The sequence below is a fragment of the Myotis nattereri genome (genome assembly GCF_964212035.1).
Source record: "Myotis nattereri genome assembly, chromosome: 9".
Taxonomy (NCBI): Eukaryota; Metazoa; Chordata; class Mammalia; order Chiroptera; family Vespertilionidae; genus Myotis; species Myotis nattereri.
This window is the reverse complement of record NC_138084.1, coordinates 6,147,014-6,164,762: the sequence shown is the minus strand read 5'-3', so window position 1 is coordinate 6,164,762 and position 17,749 is coordinate 6,147,014. Positions and strand designations below refer to the sequence as shown.

At 40.3% G+C, this 17,749-nt stretch overlaps 1 protein-coding gene across 1 annotated transcript in view; it reads right to left on the bottom strand.

Annotated features, from left to right (window-relative positions):
• Nucleotides 1-17,749, bottom strand: part of TOP6BL (TOP6B like initiator of meiotic double strand breaks) — a 50,188-nt gene that overhangs the window by 1,987 nt on the left and 30,452 nt on the right. Inside the window, exons 9-13 of the mRNA XM_081098495.1 lie at nt 17,461-17,612; nt 15,047-15,193; nt 11,115-11,236; nt 10,250-10,360; nt 7,066-7,164 (exon numbers count right to left, since the gene is read on the bottom strand). Of these exons, the coding sequence (XP_080954621.1) occupies nt 7,066-7,164; nt 10,250-10,360; nt 11,115-11,236; nt 15,047-15,193; nt 17,461-17,612 (631 nt within the window). The remainder of the gene's footprint in view (nt 1-7,065; nt 7,165-10,249; nt 10,361-11,114; nt 11,237-15,046; nt 15,194-17,460; nt 17,613-17,749) is intronic.

The window sequence follows — 17,749 nt, the reverse complement described above, 5'->3', positions numbered from 1 at the left end:
AGCCCTGCCACATTTGGTTGCATATGGACAGAGAAACAAAGATACTAAGATCAAAACCCAATTCTAGCTCCTTGTTTTTCAAGAATACAAGTGTATAAAAATAGATATCCTCTTCAAAGTTTAAAATTTTTGCGCTTCAAAAGACACTACAGAAAGTGCAATGTCAACATAAGAATGGAAAAAATATTTGCAAATCATATCTGATAAGGAATTTGTATCAAGAATAAAGAACTCATATAACTCAGCAATAAAACAACAAATAATCCAATTAAAAATGGTTTGACAAAGGAATTGAATGACATTTCTCCAGAGATACATATGTCCAATATGCACATGAAAAGATGATTAACATTAGTCATTATAGAAATGTAAATCAAAACCACTATTAGATACTTTATAACCATTATAATGATGATGATAATAGTAGACAATAACAAGTATTGGTGAGGATATGGAAAAATTGTAACCATCATATAGTATTGGCGGGAAAGTAAAATGATGCAGCCGGTGTGGAAAATAGTTTGGAAGTTCCTCAAAAAGTTAGATACAGAGTTATGACCCAGCAATTTTACAAACATCCACACAAAATGTTCATAGCATTATTCATAATGGCCAAAAAGTGGGAATAACACAGATGTTCACCAGCTGCTAAAGGGAGGAATGAAATGTGGCACTTATCCACGGCCTCATTTTCTGTGGTTTCAGTTACCCATGGGCAACCTCAGTCCAAAAATGTTAAATGGAAAATTCCATAAATAAGCAATTCATAAATTTTAAATTGCACACCATTCTGAGTAGTGTGATGAAATCTCATGTTGTCCCACTCCATCCCACTTAAGACATGAACCCTCCCTTTGTCCAGCATATCCACACTGTAGACACTTCCTGCCTGTTAATAGCCATCTTGGTTATCAGATTGACTGTTGGTGTATCACAGTGCTTGTGTAAAAACATTAATTCATTTAAATGAAAAGGTATGCATGCATAGGGAAAAACATAGTATATATAGGGCTTGGTACTATTCCCGGTTTCATGCATCCACTGGGAGTCTTGGAATGTATCCCCTGCAGATAAGGGGGGGACTACTATACATCCATACAATGAAATATCTATATATATAAAAGCCTAAGCGGCCATTTGACCGTTCAACCAGTAGGTATGATGTGCACTGACCACCAGGGGGCAGACACTCTTACTGGTAGGTTAGCTTGCTGCTGGGATCCAGCCAATTGGGGCTGGGCAAGAGGGGCCGACCATGCCCTGGATGAATCCAGGCTGGGGGACCCCACTGGTGCAAGAATCCATGCACTGGGCCTCTAGTCCAACCAACCATAGAAAGGAATGAAGTACTGTTGCATGTTATAACATGGATGAATCTTAAAAACATTATGCTAAGTGAAAGAAGCCAGATAAAAAAGGCCATTTACTGTATGTTCCATTTATATAAAATGCCCAGTATAGGCAAATCCATAGTGATGGAAAGTAGAATAGTGGTTACCAAGGAATGGGAGTAGGAGAATTTGGTACTGGCTGCAAATCAGGTGCAGGTTTTCTTTTTGGCATGATGGAGATATTCTTGAATTTAGTGGTGATGGTTGCACAAATAGTAAATATACTTAAAACCACTGAATTGTACAATTTAAAATGGTAAAATTTGTGGAACATGAATTATAATGGAATAAAAATAAATATTATATCATACTGTTTACTAAAATAGGTTTCCATTTCTAAGTAATTATATTCCAGGGAACATAGAAGGGGTAAAGATGGCCCCAAAGATGTGAAAAAAGAAATAGCATTAGGAAAATTTCCAAGCATTTCCCCCCTCCACCTAGTCCCCATCCCCCACGTTTTTTCTTCTTTGAGATAAAGTTTATTCTTTTATTTCACTCTAGCCTAGAAAAATCTCATATAATAGATAAACCTCCTATCTTGATATTGGTCTACAAGGAAACACCCACATTCAGATACAAAGCACTGAGGCTCAGAGGAGCTTGTGTACCCTGCATCAGCAGGTTCCCCAGATAAGACGGACCTAGTTATCCTTGGATACACCTCCTTGGATTTAACACTCTGAGACATTTAGTTTTGCTCTCCCCTCCACCCCACCCCAGATTACAATACTTTTCCTTAGAAAGCTGCCTTCCTGTTATTGATTCTACTTGAGTTTCAGTTTTCAGTTCCTACATACATCTGTGACACGAAGCCCTAGAGTACTATCTTACCGACTGCTTCACAGCCCACTGTCTGCTGTTTCAATGCCCAAACTGAAAATCTCCATTCCTGGCATAACCCTTCCCTGCATATATTCTATAAAACTCTAAAAATATATTCTCTCATTTCTTCCACCCTCCATAAGCTATATAATGGCCATAGATGGTGTTATTCTTTACCACTCCAGAGGTTAGCACTTTTACTTTACCCGTTTAGAAATGGAAACTGAGGGACTGGTTGGTCTAAAGCAGTGGTTCTCAACCTCCTAATGCCGCGACCCTTTAATACAGTTCCTCATGTTGTGGTGACCCCCAACCATAAAATTATTTTTGTTGCTACTTCATAACTGTAATGTTGCTACTGTTATGAATCGTAATGTAAATATCTGATATGCAGGATGTATTTTCATTGTTACAAATTGAACATAATTAAAGCATAGTGATTAATCACAAAAACAATATGTAATTATATATGTGTTTTCCGATGGCCTTAGGCGACCCCTGTGAAAGGGTCGTTGGACTCCCAAAGGGGTCGCGACCCACGGATTGAGAACCACTGGTCTAGAGGTAAAAGAATTTGACCTACTATCATTGATCTTGTAATTTTTAGCTAAGCCACTGGGTGCCACTCTTGTGCCATTAAAAAGTTATCACTAGCCCTAGCTGGTTTGGCTCAGTGGATAGAGAGTTGGCCTGCAGACTGAAGGGTCCCAGGTTCGATTCCAGTCAAGGGCATGTACCCAGGTTGCAGGCATTGGTCAGGGCTCATGTGGGAGGCAACCAGTCGATGTGTCTCTCTCATATCCATGTTTCTGTCTCTCCTCCTTTCTTCCACTCTCTAAAAATCAATGGAAAAATATCTTCTGGTGAGGATTAACAACAATAACAACCACAGAAGTTATCACTAAGTGGCCATTATCAGAGGAAAACAGTAACAATCTTTAGTGGAGAGGCATGAATTCTACTCAGTGCCTCTAATTACTCATCTTCCCTGGGCTTCTGATCCAGTCCTATGAGGTAACAATGTTACTAAGCTTCAGAGCCAGGAGACCTCTGTACAAATCCAACCCTTGCCATTTACTGACTGTGATTCTGGGCAAATTAGAAAATTTCTCTAACCATTTTCTTCATCTATAAAATGGAAAAACCACAACCTACCTCACAGGATCTTTGTGGAAATTAAAGTGTAAATCTTGGCACAGAATCATGAACCTTAGGTTCACTAGCCATCTGCCAAGTTAATTGGGCTATGAATGGCCCTGAAGCTATGAGTCATCACTATAGCAACAGGATGGGACCAAAGAGGTCAGATTATTTCCTTTTGAGATCTCACTAGGACATAGGAGAGGCCCAAGCAAAAGGACGTCATAGCCTTAAATACTTCTAGGTCCTGCCCATCTATCCCAGGTGCTATGATAATAGCACATGCCTTAGCCTGACCTATCCCTAGAAATCTGAAGATATGGATGGTTATATTAAATTGAATAGTGGCCCATCAAAAGATAGCTCTAAGTCTTACTGCCACACACCACACACCCCCGCTCCCGCCTCCAACCAGTGAATATGACCTTATTTGTAAAAAGGGTCTTTGCAGATTAATTAAGGACCTCAAGATAAGACCATGGTGGAGTCAGAGTGGGCCCTAAATCCAGTGACAGGAAGTCAGAGGGGAATCTGCGAGACAAAAGGGAAAGGGCATGTGAAGATGGAGACAGATAATTGGAGTGATGAGCCAAAGATCATCTGGAGCCAACAGAAACTAGTAGGAGCGGGGAAGGATTCTCCCCCAGAGTGTTTGGAGGGGGGATGGCCCTGCTAACACCTTGATTTCAGACTTCTGGACTCCAGAACTGAGATAATAAAGTTCTGTTGTTTTTAAAACACCAAGTTTATGGTAACTTGTTACAGCGACCATAGGAAACGGATACAATGGACATTCACTTTTATTTGTCCAAGTTGTGAGAAGCAGCTTTCCCAGTTGGAGGGAAACCAGCAAGAGCATTTGCAGTGAACCAATGGAATGGAACAACTGATACATTCCTAGGAAGGTGCTTCCTAGAAGGTCCACACAGCCATGGAAAAAGGTGTGGTAAAGGGAGCATTTACGGAGGTTTCATTGCTGTCCTCTGCCTTTCTAGCTACAAAGAAGAAGAGGATGGGAAAATTGATGAGATGCTGTAACCCTTAGGTGCCTGGGCATCTCAACTTCCTCATCCAATCAGGCAAACAGAAGTAGGAGAGGGAGAGAAGAGCAGAAGTGCTAAAGGTCCTGTTATTCTCTTAAAAACAGTGTCTGTAATTTTTAAAAACAAGTTTGAGACATACTAGTAACTTGCACACATACAACAAATAAAGTGTACAATAAAGTGTACAATTTGATAAGTTTTGACATAGGTACATACTTGTGAAACCATCACCACAATCAAGATAATGAACATAACCATCTCCCTCAAAAGTTTCTTCTGCCCTTAAAAATCACTCCCTCCAACTCCTATAGTTCCCATCTTTAAGCAACCACTGATCTGTAACTATAGCTTAGTTGGCATTTTATAGGATTTTACGTAAAAACAATAGTATGTACTCTTGTATTTCTAGGTTTTAAAAAATTCAGTATGGCTATTTTATTTACTCATACTTTAGATCCATGCTATTTTGTGTATCAACAGTCCATTTCTTTCATTGCCGAGTAGTAGTCCCTTGAATTGATATACCACAATTGTTTATCCATTTACCTGTCGACACTGGGTTGTTTTGTTTCTGGCTATTAGAAATATGTCAGAGATGCCATGAACATTAATGTGTAAGTTTTTGTGTGGACATATGCTTTCATTTCTTTTGGGTAAATACCTAGGAGAATAGCTGGGTTGTATGCCAAACTGTTCTCAAAGTGGTTGTACCATTTTTAATTCCTACAAATAGGGTATATGAGTTCCAGGTCCTCACATCCTTGTCAACACCTGGTTTGGCAGCCTTTTTACTCCAGGTAGGTGTAAAATGGTATATTATTGAGGTTTTGATTTGTATTTCCCTAATGACTAATGACTAATGACGTTGAGCATCTTTCTCATATGTTTATTTGCTGTTTCTCTTCTTTTGTGAAATGTGTGTTCAAGTCTTTTGCCCATTTAAAAAATTGGGTTGTTTTCTTATTGAGTTTTGAGAGTTTATAAATATTCTGAATACTGTGGTAATATTTTGAACTACATAACATGTTCACTCTTTCCTCATCTTCCTGAACATATGGAATACAATTATAATAATAACTGCTTCAATGTCTTTGTCTACTAATTATATTTTCTCTGTCAGTTCTGGAAAACTTCTAATTGAATAGTTGGTTGACCAATTGAGTTTTCTCTTCATTGTGGGTTGTATTTCCTGTTCCTTACCATGCCTGTTAATTTTTTTTTTATTGAATGCAAGGCACTGTGACTATTACCTTGATGGATGCTGGTATTTTTGTATTCCTATAAATATTTTTGAACTTTGTTCTGTGATGCCACCGAATTCCTTGGAAACACTTGATCCTTTTAGGTCTTGCTTCTGTTTTTAAGCTCTTTTAGGCAGGACCAGAGGAGTGTTTATCGTAGGTTTAACTCCCTCCATTCCTGAGACAAGACCTTTCTTAGGGTTCCACCTGATGCTCTATAAATTATAAGCTTTCCTCTCTGGTTTATGGGAATAGTAACTAGTCCTATCCCTGTGTGAGCTCTTCATATTGTTCCCTCTACTCCTTCTGGGTGGTTCTTTACCTGGATAGTTTCTCCACATGAATGAGCTGATCAGTACTCAATTGAATACCAGAGGGGGAGCCTCTATATCTCTAGATTTCTCTCTTGGTGAAGCTCCCTCTTCTCTGGTACTCTGCCCTGAACACTCTAGCTGCCTTGGCATCCCTGAATTCCCAACTCCATCTGTTCAGTTCAGGGAGATGACTGGATTCCCTCTCCCTGCTCCACGGCCTCCGTAGTTTCTGCAGGCAGTATGCTAGGGCAATCACAGGGCTCACTGCATTTGTTCTTCATCTCTCAGGAATGACTAACCCACTCATTGTCTGATACCCAGTATCTTAAAAACCACTGTTTCAGATGCTGTGTCCAGATTTTTTGCTATTTCAGGCAGGGGGGTAAATCTGGTCCCTGTTACTCCATCTTGGCCTGAAGTTACTGTATAATAATTTCACCCATAATCTTTTTTATTTACTCATCTTATACTTTAGCTCCAGAAAATTCAAACCTACTGATTAGAGCCAGAGAGCTAGAAGAATGGACTTCAGTTGGAACACTACCACCAGCAACACCTGAAATTAAGATACAGAATTTCCTAGCTATAATTTCTCTTCACTCAATAGAGGAGCCTGTCACAAAACCAGGTGACCTTCTTGAGGGTAGGGACCCCAATGCAACACTCTGTCTTCAGCATCCAAAAAGGTGAATAGATAACAGTATGTGTTTGATTAGGCAAACTAAACATAAAAATTCTATCATATCATCACCATTATGATTAGCGATGTGCTTAGCAGTCTACATACATACATTATTTTACCCAAATCTCACAACAATCACTTTGGGTATGCATCAGAACACTTTACTGATAAAGAAACTGAGGTTCCATAATAATACTCCACAACTGGTGAGTGACAGAAACAGAAATCGAGCAACATCTAACCATGCTCTTAACCTCTATGTAATACTACATTTTATGAAGTTTTTCTAAACCACAGGTTTCCTTGCTGAAAAGCTAACCTCAGATTATGTTATCTAAGGCACCTGTACCTATCCACCCTGTATACAGGGCTCTCATACATCAATATGGAACATTCCCACCAAAGAACTGATTATTACTTTATAATTACCTGCTTCACCTCACATGAGCAGTGGTGAAGAACTTGGTGCTGGGTGACTTCATAAAATGATTTGTGCAGTTTGGTCCCAAACTCCTGTGTGTCAGCTGCCTAAAATGAGTCAGAGATAGAATGTGTTAAGTTCCAGTATTGGCACCAAAAAAAGAAGTACCCACAGGAAGTTTATATGGAAAGGGGACAAGACAAATAGGAGGGCAAACCACAGACACTGCTCACGTCATGTTAGGAGTTTTGTTAGTTCCTGTGGGCACAGGAGAAGTAGAAAGAAGGCCTGAAATACTTGGCATTAAACAGGTAGTAGTGGTTCCTATATTTCTTCCAATTTCTGTTACCTAAGCAAGATCTTTCAAACAAGGTGCTTTTTTCCCTCCTATCTCTATAAGACATAAATATCCCATGGATCCATCTGTTTGTGAATGGGTTTTGTAAACTGCTTTCCTCTAAAAGAAGTCCCAAGACAGCAAAAGTTCCACTGAACAACTAAGGCTGGTATAAGAACTTTTCCTTAGGTAAGTCTTTTAGGGAGGAAATAAACAAAATAATACAGTTTGCATTAAGGAATGGGTAACAGCCTCTACCTTTTAGTATAAAAAATTGTAGGATGTCAGAAGTAAAGGGGACCAGAATAATCACCTAATGCAACATACTAGATGTACAGATGAGAAAACAGAAATTCAAAAAGCAGTGACCAACCCAAGATCTCACATCTGTCAGTACAAAGTTAGGGATGACATAAGATGGCCAGTAGAGTGTTCTTTTCACCAGCCCCCCTATACTGTTCACATGACCCAGAAAGTTTAAACTAGAATAAAATGCACTAGATTATAAAAGTGTTACACTCTTTGACCTAGCATCTCCACTTGCAGAAATTTATTCTAGGAAATAATTCAAAAGATGCAAGACAGCTACAGTTACAAACAATGACACATTATTTAAAAACAAAAAGCTTTAAGCTTTGCTCTCTTAATGTGGTTGTTTTTTTCCTTGAAAAGGGGGCAGTATGAAGTAAGAAATGTGTTACCAAAAGTACACAGGATGAAGGAATTCAGAAAGTAGAAGATATTATCTAGAGCACTATTTATATTGGCAAAAGGAATATAAACAACTTAAATGTTTATCATTAGGGGAATGTTTTATTAAATTAGGTTAAACTGACATAGTGGAATACTAGGTAACAATACAAATTCTAAGACAGCTGAAACAGGGAAAAGTCAAGTTATATATGAATACAGAACACTTTGGTTACAGCTATGTAATATATGAGATAATATGCCAAAATGTTAAATTAGAGTGATAAAGTTTATAAGTTATTATTTAAAATGTAATGTGTAGTCCAGACAGTGTGGCTCAGTGATTGAGTGTCGACCTATGAATCACAAGGTCATGTTCAATTCCTGGTCAGGGCACATGCCTGGGTTGCAGGCTCAATCCCCAGTGAGGGGTGTGCAGGAGGCAGCTGATCAATGATTCTCTCTGATCATTGATGTTTTTATCTCTCCCTCTCTCTTCCTCTCTGAAATCAATAAACATATCCTATATAATAAAAGGGTAATATGCAAATTAACCCTAATAGCAGAACAACTGGGAATGACTGGTCACTATGACACACACTGACCACTAGGGGGCAGACGCTCAATGCAGGAGCTGCCACCTGGTGGTCAGTGCGCTCCGACAGGGAGAGCTCTGCTCAGCCACAAGCCAGGCTGACAGCTGCCAGCCCAGCGGTAGTGGCGGGAGCCTCTCCTGCCTCCTCAGCAGCGCTAAGGATGTCCGACTGCAGCTTAGGCCTGCTCCCCGCTGGCAAGTGGACATCCCCCGAGGGCTCCTGGGCTGCCAGAGGGATGTCTGACTGCCAGTTTAGGCTCAATCCCCCTGGGGAGCAGGCCTAAGCCAGCAGGTGGACATCCCCTGAGGGGTCCCAGACTGCGAGAGGGCACACGCCGGGGTGAGGGACCCCACAGAGTGCACAAATTTTTGTGCACTGGGCCTCTAGTATTAAAATAAAATAAAATGTAATGTGTATATTATTTCCAAAAAAGTGTTTAAGAAATAAAGCCACAGATATGGAATAAATGTGTTATCCCCATTAATAATACCAAATGGTTAGCACACATTCCCAAAAGGAAGGAAAGAAACTAACATCTATTGAGAACCTACCATATGTTATGCACTTTCACATTTAGCCCTCACCCTCATAATCACTCTGAGGTACTATTAATTTTTCCAATTTATAGATGAAGCTCAGAGAAATTAAGTACAGGCCTAAATCCACATAGCTAGTAAGTAAATAAGCCAAGATTTGAACGTAGGCCTCTGATTTCCAAACTTGTTATATACCATTCCATACTGCCAGATAAATGTCACACTGATGGCTGCTCAGTTATTTTTAATGTATCCTGTCACCATGAGGTAACAGAACATTCTTCAACAAGGAATTGAGAATCACTGATCTAATCCTAGCTCTGTTCATAACTAGTAGTGTGACCTAAAGGAAGTAGAAATTTTAAATAACTTGTTTTCTCATTTATAAAATAGTATACACACCACAATCCATTCAACAAATATTCATCCTTTTTTTGGTAATCCTCACCTGAGAATATTTTTCCCACTGACTTTTAGAGAGAGTGGAAAGAAGCGGGGAGAGGGAGAGAGGGCAAAAGAGGGACAGAGGGAGGGAGGGAGGGAGGGAGGGAGGGAGGGAGAGAGAGAGAGAGAGGGAGAGAGAGAGAGAAACATTGATGTGAGAGAGACACATTGATTGGTTGCCTCCCTCATGCACCACACCAGCCAGGGCTCCACAAATATTTCTTAAAACACTCACCACAGGTGGCTCTGTTGGTTGGAGCATCATCCCGAACACCAAAAGGTTGTGGGTTGGAGTCCTGGTTAGAACACATTCCTAAGTTGCAGTTGCAGGTACTATCCCTGGTCAGGGTGTGTACAGGAGGCAACCAATTGATGGTTCTCTCTCACATTGAGATACCTCTCTCTCGCTCGCTCTCTCTCTCTCTCTCTCTCTCTCTCTCTCTCGGCACTTACCATAGGCCTGGTACTATATAGGATCACAATAGGATCTAATTCAGTAATATTCCTAAAAGCACTGTACATATTACTAAGACAGGCATAGTGTCACCAAAACCCTGGCACTTTAAAGCCTCCCCAGTCTCCTACTAACCTGAAGAGCCTGAAGGCAGATCTTTCGGAAGCTGCAGCTGGTGCTGCCAGTCACAATACTCATGACGGAATTCACAGCCACAGACAGTGAGGTCTGGAGTTTCTGATGAACCTAGGAAACATAACAAGTAAGGGGAGACCACAATCTGCTGGTTCAGAGAATCCCAAAGGGACCAAAGACTTCAGTCAGAGCGAGATGTCACAATTCTTCCCCCTCCATCAACAATAGTTACTGAAACCATGACTATAAAGGACACTTAGGACTGAAATAAGTAAAAAATGTTTTCTCATTTCACAGGGATGATTCATTGACACACACACATTCAGAAAAGACAAGCGATAAGACACTGGGTCATTACATAGATACGCTTCCAATTTAAAAACAAAAAGCATTAAGCTTTGGTTTCTTAGTGCGGTTGTTCTGGCCATATAAAAGAAGAAATATGTTACCAAAAGTACACAGGATGAAGGAATTCAGAAAGTAAGGTAAGAGAAAGTGGTGTTGTAAGGGCTAGGAAATGGGGGCAGATGTAAGATCCATGGAGCAGTAGCTCCAGAAGGATGTGTGGGGAAGGGAGATGTGGGGAAGGCAGGGGTGCATTATGACTCACTTTTCTCTATTATTTCACCCGTTTAATCAAACTTACCGACTGGGGGATAAAGCTAAGCAAGCTAGTTACAGTGACCCATGTAAATTCAAGCTTGAGTTCCTAGGCTAGATGCAGTGTACACGATCAGCTCAGGGGACAAAAGAGGAGAGGAAGAGGCATTAGGAAGGACGGGGTCTCAGGCCCTATCTACCATATATTCTAGCTATCATTTTCATGGAGAGTGTAGGAGAAAGAAAACTGTGAATTTCTCATTACCTTGGCAGCCTGGTGATGCTGCTCCAAGGCCTGGTCCACGGCAAACTGGATGGAATCTTGCACCACACTGTGGCTCTCTTGGAGGATGGTACTGAGATGAGCTGTGAGCAAAGTGTGAATTCCTAAAGGAAGGAAGAATGTTCATTGCCCTGAGTGAGCATGACCACTTCAAAGCTGTTGCTCATGTGCTAGTTCACTCCTACCCACAAATAATTACTTTTTTAGATGACACACCCCAACAAACTCACCCAGTTCCCACTTACAAATGAAAGACAGCTCAGGAAAACTAAAGTGAACAATGACATCTGGGGGTGGGAGGTGTACTCTGACAGGGAATCCAACCAGCAACTTTTCAGAGCACAGGATGATGCCCAACTCACTGAGCTACACCAGCCAGGGCTGACATTATTTTTGAAGAAACCAGTGTGGGGTCCTGTTTAAGTCCTATCAGAAACATAAATATATACCACATACTATAAACAACGATACTAGTAACTCCAAAAGAGAGAGAACGCCTCCTGGAGTGTTAACCCTACTGCACTCCTTTCTGAGCATCACCGTCATGGTGACCAATTCTTGCCAGTGTGTCGCCAATCCTTTCAGATGTGCTGTGGTACAGAAAAAGTTAAAACTCACAACACTACTCTAAACACTGCCGGTAAAAGGTCTTTTTAAATGGGAGATTGTCTCTAATAAAGTAATCATAGGTACCACTGCTCAGCATCATTCAGAAAAGCTAACATGTGAGAGTTGGGCGAAATATGTCATCAAACAATAGGCTAGCACTGATGATCCTGATGAAACAAAGGAAGACAAATTCCCCCTATAGGACACATGGAGAAAATGCTTCTTAATTAATCTTCCCTTTTTCAGTGTTTTTGTGCTCTCCACTGGGTAGTCTGTTCAAATATTCAATAGTGAAACAGCTCATGGCTGGTTGGCTTTCTCAGGGTTGCATTAAGAATGTAAGGCAGCAGAACATTTTCTACCATGAGGCCATGTTGCTTTACTGAAAGGAAAAGTAATATGTGGTCTGCTCAAAAGGGGCCTGGAACTGGAATCAGGGGAACATAGATTCTAGGGTCATTTCCACTACCAACTAATAGTGACAAATCACTTCACTTTTCTCACTTAAATACAGAAAATGGCTTTATATCACCTGTTCTCATAGGTATTTTGTGCAGATAAACTGGGATAACATAAATGAAATGTTTTAAAATGTATATTGTAATATTCAAAGGGAAAATACTGCTATTGCTATGATGTCATTTGAATTACTATTTTCTACAGTTTGATTCTAAGAATAGCCTCAAGAAATCAGCTAGAAACCTTTTAAAAGCAGATATTTAATTAAAAAGCTGCAAGCTTCTTCCTAAAACTGTAGATACTAACAGATGCCTTTAACGTTGTGGCAAAATAACAAGTTAATCATAGAAAAGTTACCATGACAAGGTGGGCAGAAGGCCAATTAAGTGGTTTTTTAAGACACTGGAAGCAGACTGTAGTTCTACACAATCTGTTTCCTAAAAGGAGCGCTAGAGAAAGCTTTCAAGGGTATACAAAAAAAAGAGGGGGGAAAAAGAAAAATTATTATATCTATATCCATATAGCTATGCCTACTTACCCTCATGGTACATCTTCTTCAAAGGCTAGTCCTAAACTACCAGATGTGTAAGGAAATTTTAAAAGATACTCTTTTTATTAATGCAGCAATTCATTTTCATTTAATCCAGTACTGAATACAACTACCTGAGATGCTGCAGGCCTTTAAAGTCAAGCTAAACAGAGGTGTTTAAACTATCACAGTACTACAAGATTGATAGGTGACACTGGCTTCTGAGGAATATGAGTTCATAGATATATTCAATAGATTCAGAGCATGGTATCAGATTTTATTTTATGTCGTCCTAAAGAAGATTGAATATGGTGTTCCTGTTAGCAGATCTAAATTAAAAAAGCCAAAATATCATAGATTTTTGTTGTTGTTGTTAATATTCACCCAAGGATATTTTTTCCATTGATTTTTAGAGAGTGGAAGGGAGGGAGGAAAGGAGAGAGAGGGAGGGGGAGGGGGAGGGGGAGGGGGAGATGTGATTGATTGGTTGCCTCTTGTACATGACCCAATCAGGGCCAGGGATTGAGAGTGCAATAGAGGTACGTGCTCTTGACCGATGCAGGCCAATACTCTAACCCAGGGGTCCTCAAACTTTTTAAACAGGGGGCCAGTCCGGACCATTGGAGGGCCAGACTATAGATGAAAAAAAAACTATGAACAAATTCCTATGCACACTGCACATATCTTATTTTGAAGTAAAAAAAAAAAAAGGGAACAAATACAATATTTGTATTTGCATGTGGCCCACAGGCCGTTTGAGGACCCCTGAAGTCTAACCACTCAGAAAACCAGCTAGGGCCAAAATATCACAGATTTTGTCTTAAGAGGGTCTTTAGACTTGAAAGGGCCTTTGATATCACCTAGCCTAACAATCTTATGTTAAATAAAGGGTGGGGCAAATGTAGGATTACAGCTATTCTTATGGAAAATAATATAATAATTAATAATACAAGAATAAACTGTGTTTCATATACTCTGAACTATAAACCTACTTTTGCCCTACCCTGTTTATGAAAAGGAGGATCAAGTGATTTATGTAACTTCCTTCCCAAAAATAATTGAGGAATTTCATTGCAGGACCAAAATTAAACTCAGGTCTCCTGATTATACCCTGAAATCCTTTCCACAATACTAAACTGCTCCTCTTATCAGCCTCTACCATGTGAGCACAGCCAGATAACAATCCTAGGCATCTTCACCTTTGACTTCCCTGCTAGAAGCCTCTTTAGTTTAGGTCTCTTCTATGTTCCCATTCCAGGCCCTTGATGAATGGAATAGTGGGGCACCAAAGAACACCAGCTCCTCAAATAAAGAATTGCAACTCAGAGCCCAGGGAAGCAGTGCTTGCCTTCTAAAGAATATACACATGTTGGGGAAAGATAGGAGTGGCATGGGTGGTAGGCAGCAGGAAGAATCCCACAGCTGACAATGGTTTGTTCATTACATAGCTGGTACCAGGCAACATGAGCTCTGCTGATCTGGGGTTGTTGGCTGTCTCATTTCTCCTATGACTCAGTGGGAGAAGGGCCACATCAATGCCCAAAGAACAGAATCCCAGGCAAAAGCATCAGTCCACAGAGAAAGAACACAGAGACATACCAGGAACACCAAAAGAAAGGTTATCAACCTTCCCCCAGAAGCTTATAAGCTCTACTTTTTGTTACTTCCTTCACAGTTTAGAAGGCATCGAGAAACACACTTAACTTCCAGGGGCTATTGTTTTAAAATGTGTAAGCCAACTCCCACTCATACTCAGTGTTTTCAAACTTTACTATATTTAAGAATCACCTGAGAATCTTGTTAAAAATGCAAATTCTTGAATTGCACTAGATTTTTACATTATAGCAAAATAATGAGTTAATCCTTGGTACAGGAAGCTGACATTTTCAAATATTCCAGGTGAATCTGATGCATGTTTTTCATTGACCACAAAACAGTGAAATCACTGCTTAACCTCTAACAGAGAGAACCTTTCTGAAAACAAGTTATCACCCATCTATGAGATAAGCACCCAAGGCTCCCCCTTGTATGCCTAAAGGACAATTTCTCCCTTTTCAGAGGTATATGTGGCAATCAGAAAGACAGAAACATCAATGTTGAGAGGGAATCATTGATCGGCTGCCTCCTGCATGCCCCTAACTGGGAATTAAGCCCGCAAGTCGGGCATGTGCCCTGACCAAGAATTGATCCTGGACCTCCCGGTTCATGGGTTGATGCTCAACCACTGAGCCACACTGGCTGGGGTAAAGTCTCCTTTTCTTTATTCTCTTAACATGTAAGCTCACCCATGCTGGCAGCCCAGTTCTCTTATACCTACCACACAGCTCCATTTGCTGGACTGGACACTGACTGTGGAACTCCACAAAGAGGATGAGCAGCAGAGTTTGCCCCTGAAGGTCCATATTTTGAGACTGATCCCCCTCGCTGGATTCCACCTGATAACTCAAATCTGGAAGCACCATATCTAGAGAACAAGATATTGCACAGTATTCTAAGATAAATAAAGCCCTCAAAATGCTAACTGAATAAAGAACCTATAACTCAAAAAGAGAAAAATCTGAGATAAATCTAAATTTGAACACTGCCTTCTCCTCCTGAATATATTTCTCTATCCACAGGATGGAAGCAAATAAAGTGATTCTCAGGAAGAACATCAAAACAACTCGGTGTGCAAGATGCAAACCAAACAGCACTCCTTAGCACTTGCTGAGAAGCATTAAATAATAAATCCATGCATCCCTTATACAACTTTCTGAGGTAGGTATCACTAGTAAGCGGCAGAGGTGAGAGTCAAGCCTGAGTAATAACAGCTAACTTGTATGGAATGCTTACTATATGCCATGTACAATATTAAATTCTTGCCGAAACCGGTTTGGCTCAGTGGATAGAGCATCAGCCTGTGGACTGAAAGGTCCCAGGTTCGATTCCGGTCAGGGGCATGTACCTGGGTTGCGGGCACAACCCCAATAGGAGATGTGCAGGAGGCAACTGATCGATGTTTCTCTCTCATCAATGTTTCTAACTCTCTCTCTCTCCCTTTCTCTCTGTAAAAAATCAATAAAATATATTTTAAAAAAAAATTCTTTACATGTACTATCTCAACATTTAGACTTCACAACACTATGGCATAGGACCTATTCTTATGCCTTTTTACAGATAAGAGGAGAGGCACAGAGAGGTTAAATATGTTGCCCAACATGAGAGAGTAAGTGGTAGAACTGTTTTAAACTGACTCCAAAATCTGTGCTTATAATCAGAATACTACGTGAATTCCCAAGTAATCTGATGCCCTGTGGTCACTTTCTAGCCCCTTTATCCTTTAGATTACAATCAGGATAACCCTTAATTCCACCCGGATCCATATAGAAAAGTACCTCCATGGGATCCTGGTCTGTTCTTCAGAGTAAAGGAGTGGGGGGGGGGGAGGGGAGATGAGACAAGGGGCATTTTCTACATTATTCATCTCCAAAATTAAATGAGAAAGATTAGGCATCACAAATTGACAAAAAATAAAGGAAATCAATAAAACATGAAAATAAAAATGAAAGAGAAAAGAAGATATGGAGAGCCCTAGAGATTTTAAAATCCTAATAACATGACATCCTGTTAAGACCAAACATTGTTTCTTCACAAAACCTCTTACCTCCAGAAACCCGGTCTAAGGACACCCTCCTTTCAATCCAGCCTCTGGAATAACTACTACTTAAGAAAAAAGAGCCTTACCCCAAGGCTTACTTCCTTGATGAAGATTCCATCATTCCCCTGAGACACTGCCCATCCCAGGAGGCTTCAACCTTCTCATGCCAGTCACAACTCTACAATACCTCTTCCCTAATGGTCGTCTTCCTCAGGATACAATTGACCAGATTACCTTCCAAATGTCAAAGGATTCTAGCTGCCCTAGCCGGTTTGGCTCAGTGGATAGAGCGTCAGCCTGTGGACTCAAGGGTCCTGGGTTCAATTTTGGTCAAGGGTATGTACCTTGGTTGCGGGCACATCCCCAGTAGGGGGTGTGCAGGAGGCAGCTGATCAATGTTTCTCTCTCATCGATGTTTCTAACTATCCCTCTCCCTTCCTCTCTGTAAAAAATCAATAAAATATATTTAAAAAAAATAAAAGGATTCTAGCTAACAACAGTCAAGCTCAAGACTGTAAACTTCCTAGACATCAAATCATGGTTGTATATACCCATTTCCCAGTTTTATTTGTTAGTCTAGGTTTTAAGCATCCAACTTTCAACATGATTCACCCAAAACTAGTATTGGTTAGGCTCTACATGAACATTACCGCCAGATTCCTAGCTTTATTACTATAAGGTTTATACTCCTGCCTTGTATTTATGTGGTGTTTTAATTTTTTTCTAAGTATTTATGTGGGTTTTCTCATCTCATTAGGAAACATTTCTCTTCCACAAAGATGCAATTGCTCCCTTACTTTTATAAAACCCCAGGACTGACAGATTGAGGTACAACAGAAACCCTCTGAACAAGTCCCTAGAAGATGAAGGCCACTGGCTACTCCGGGAAAAGAGGAGGCAAAAAAGGAAGTGAGAGAAGAACCAGCATCAATATGGAATGCAAAAACGGCTAAACTCTGATGGGGGCTTTGCCTCTTGACACCTTTTGCCTCACTGCAAGTAGTCTCTCAAACTTACACCTGGTATTTGTTTCCTTGCATTTCTCTGATATTCTCCAGTTTTCTTGATTCCTGTGCAAAGAGAGGGAGATATACCTCTATCCAAATTGAGATCCAAACTGGGCACCACACACAAGTGGTACTTCTTCCAGTCAATGAAATAAGAGGTGTCTTTGAAGACAGTAGTAATTGATTGTTCCTGGCTTGGCAATATCAGAGGCAGACCCGAAGGTCCATACAGAAATATGTATAGGTGCTAAAGAAAACTTCCAAATTTTAGTTTTTATGTGTATTCATTTGCATAAAACAAACATATAACATTAACCTGGTTCACATTCCCAGAAATAAAGTAGTGTGCTAGGCAATTACATATTAAGCCTTTTAT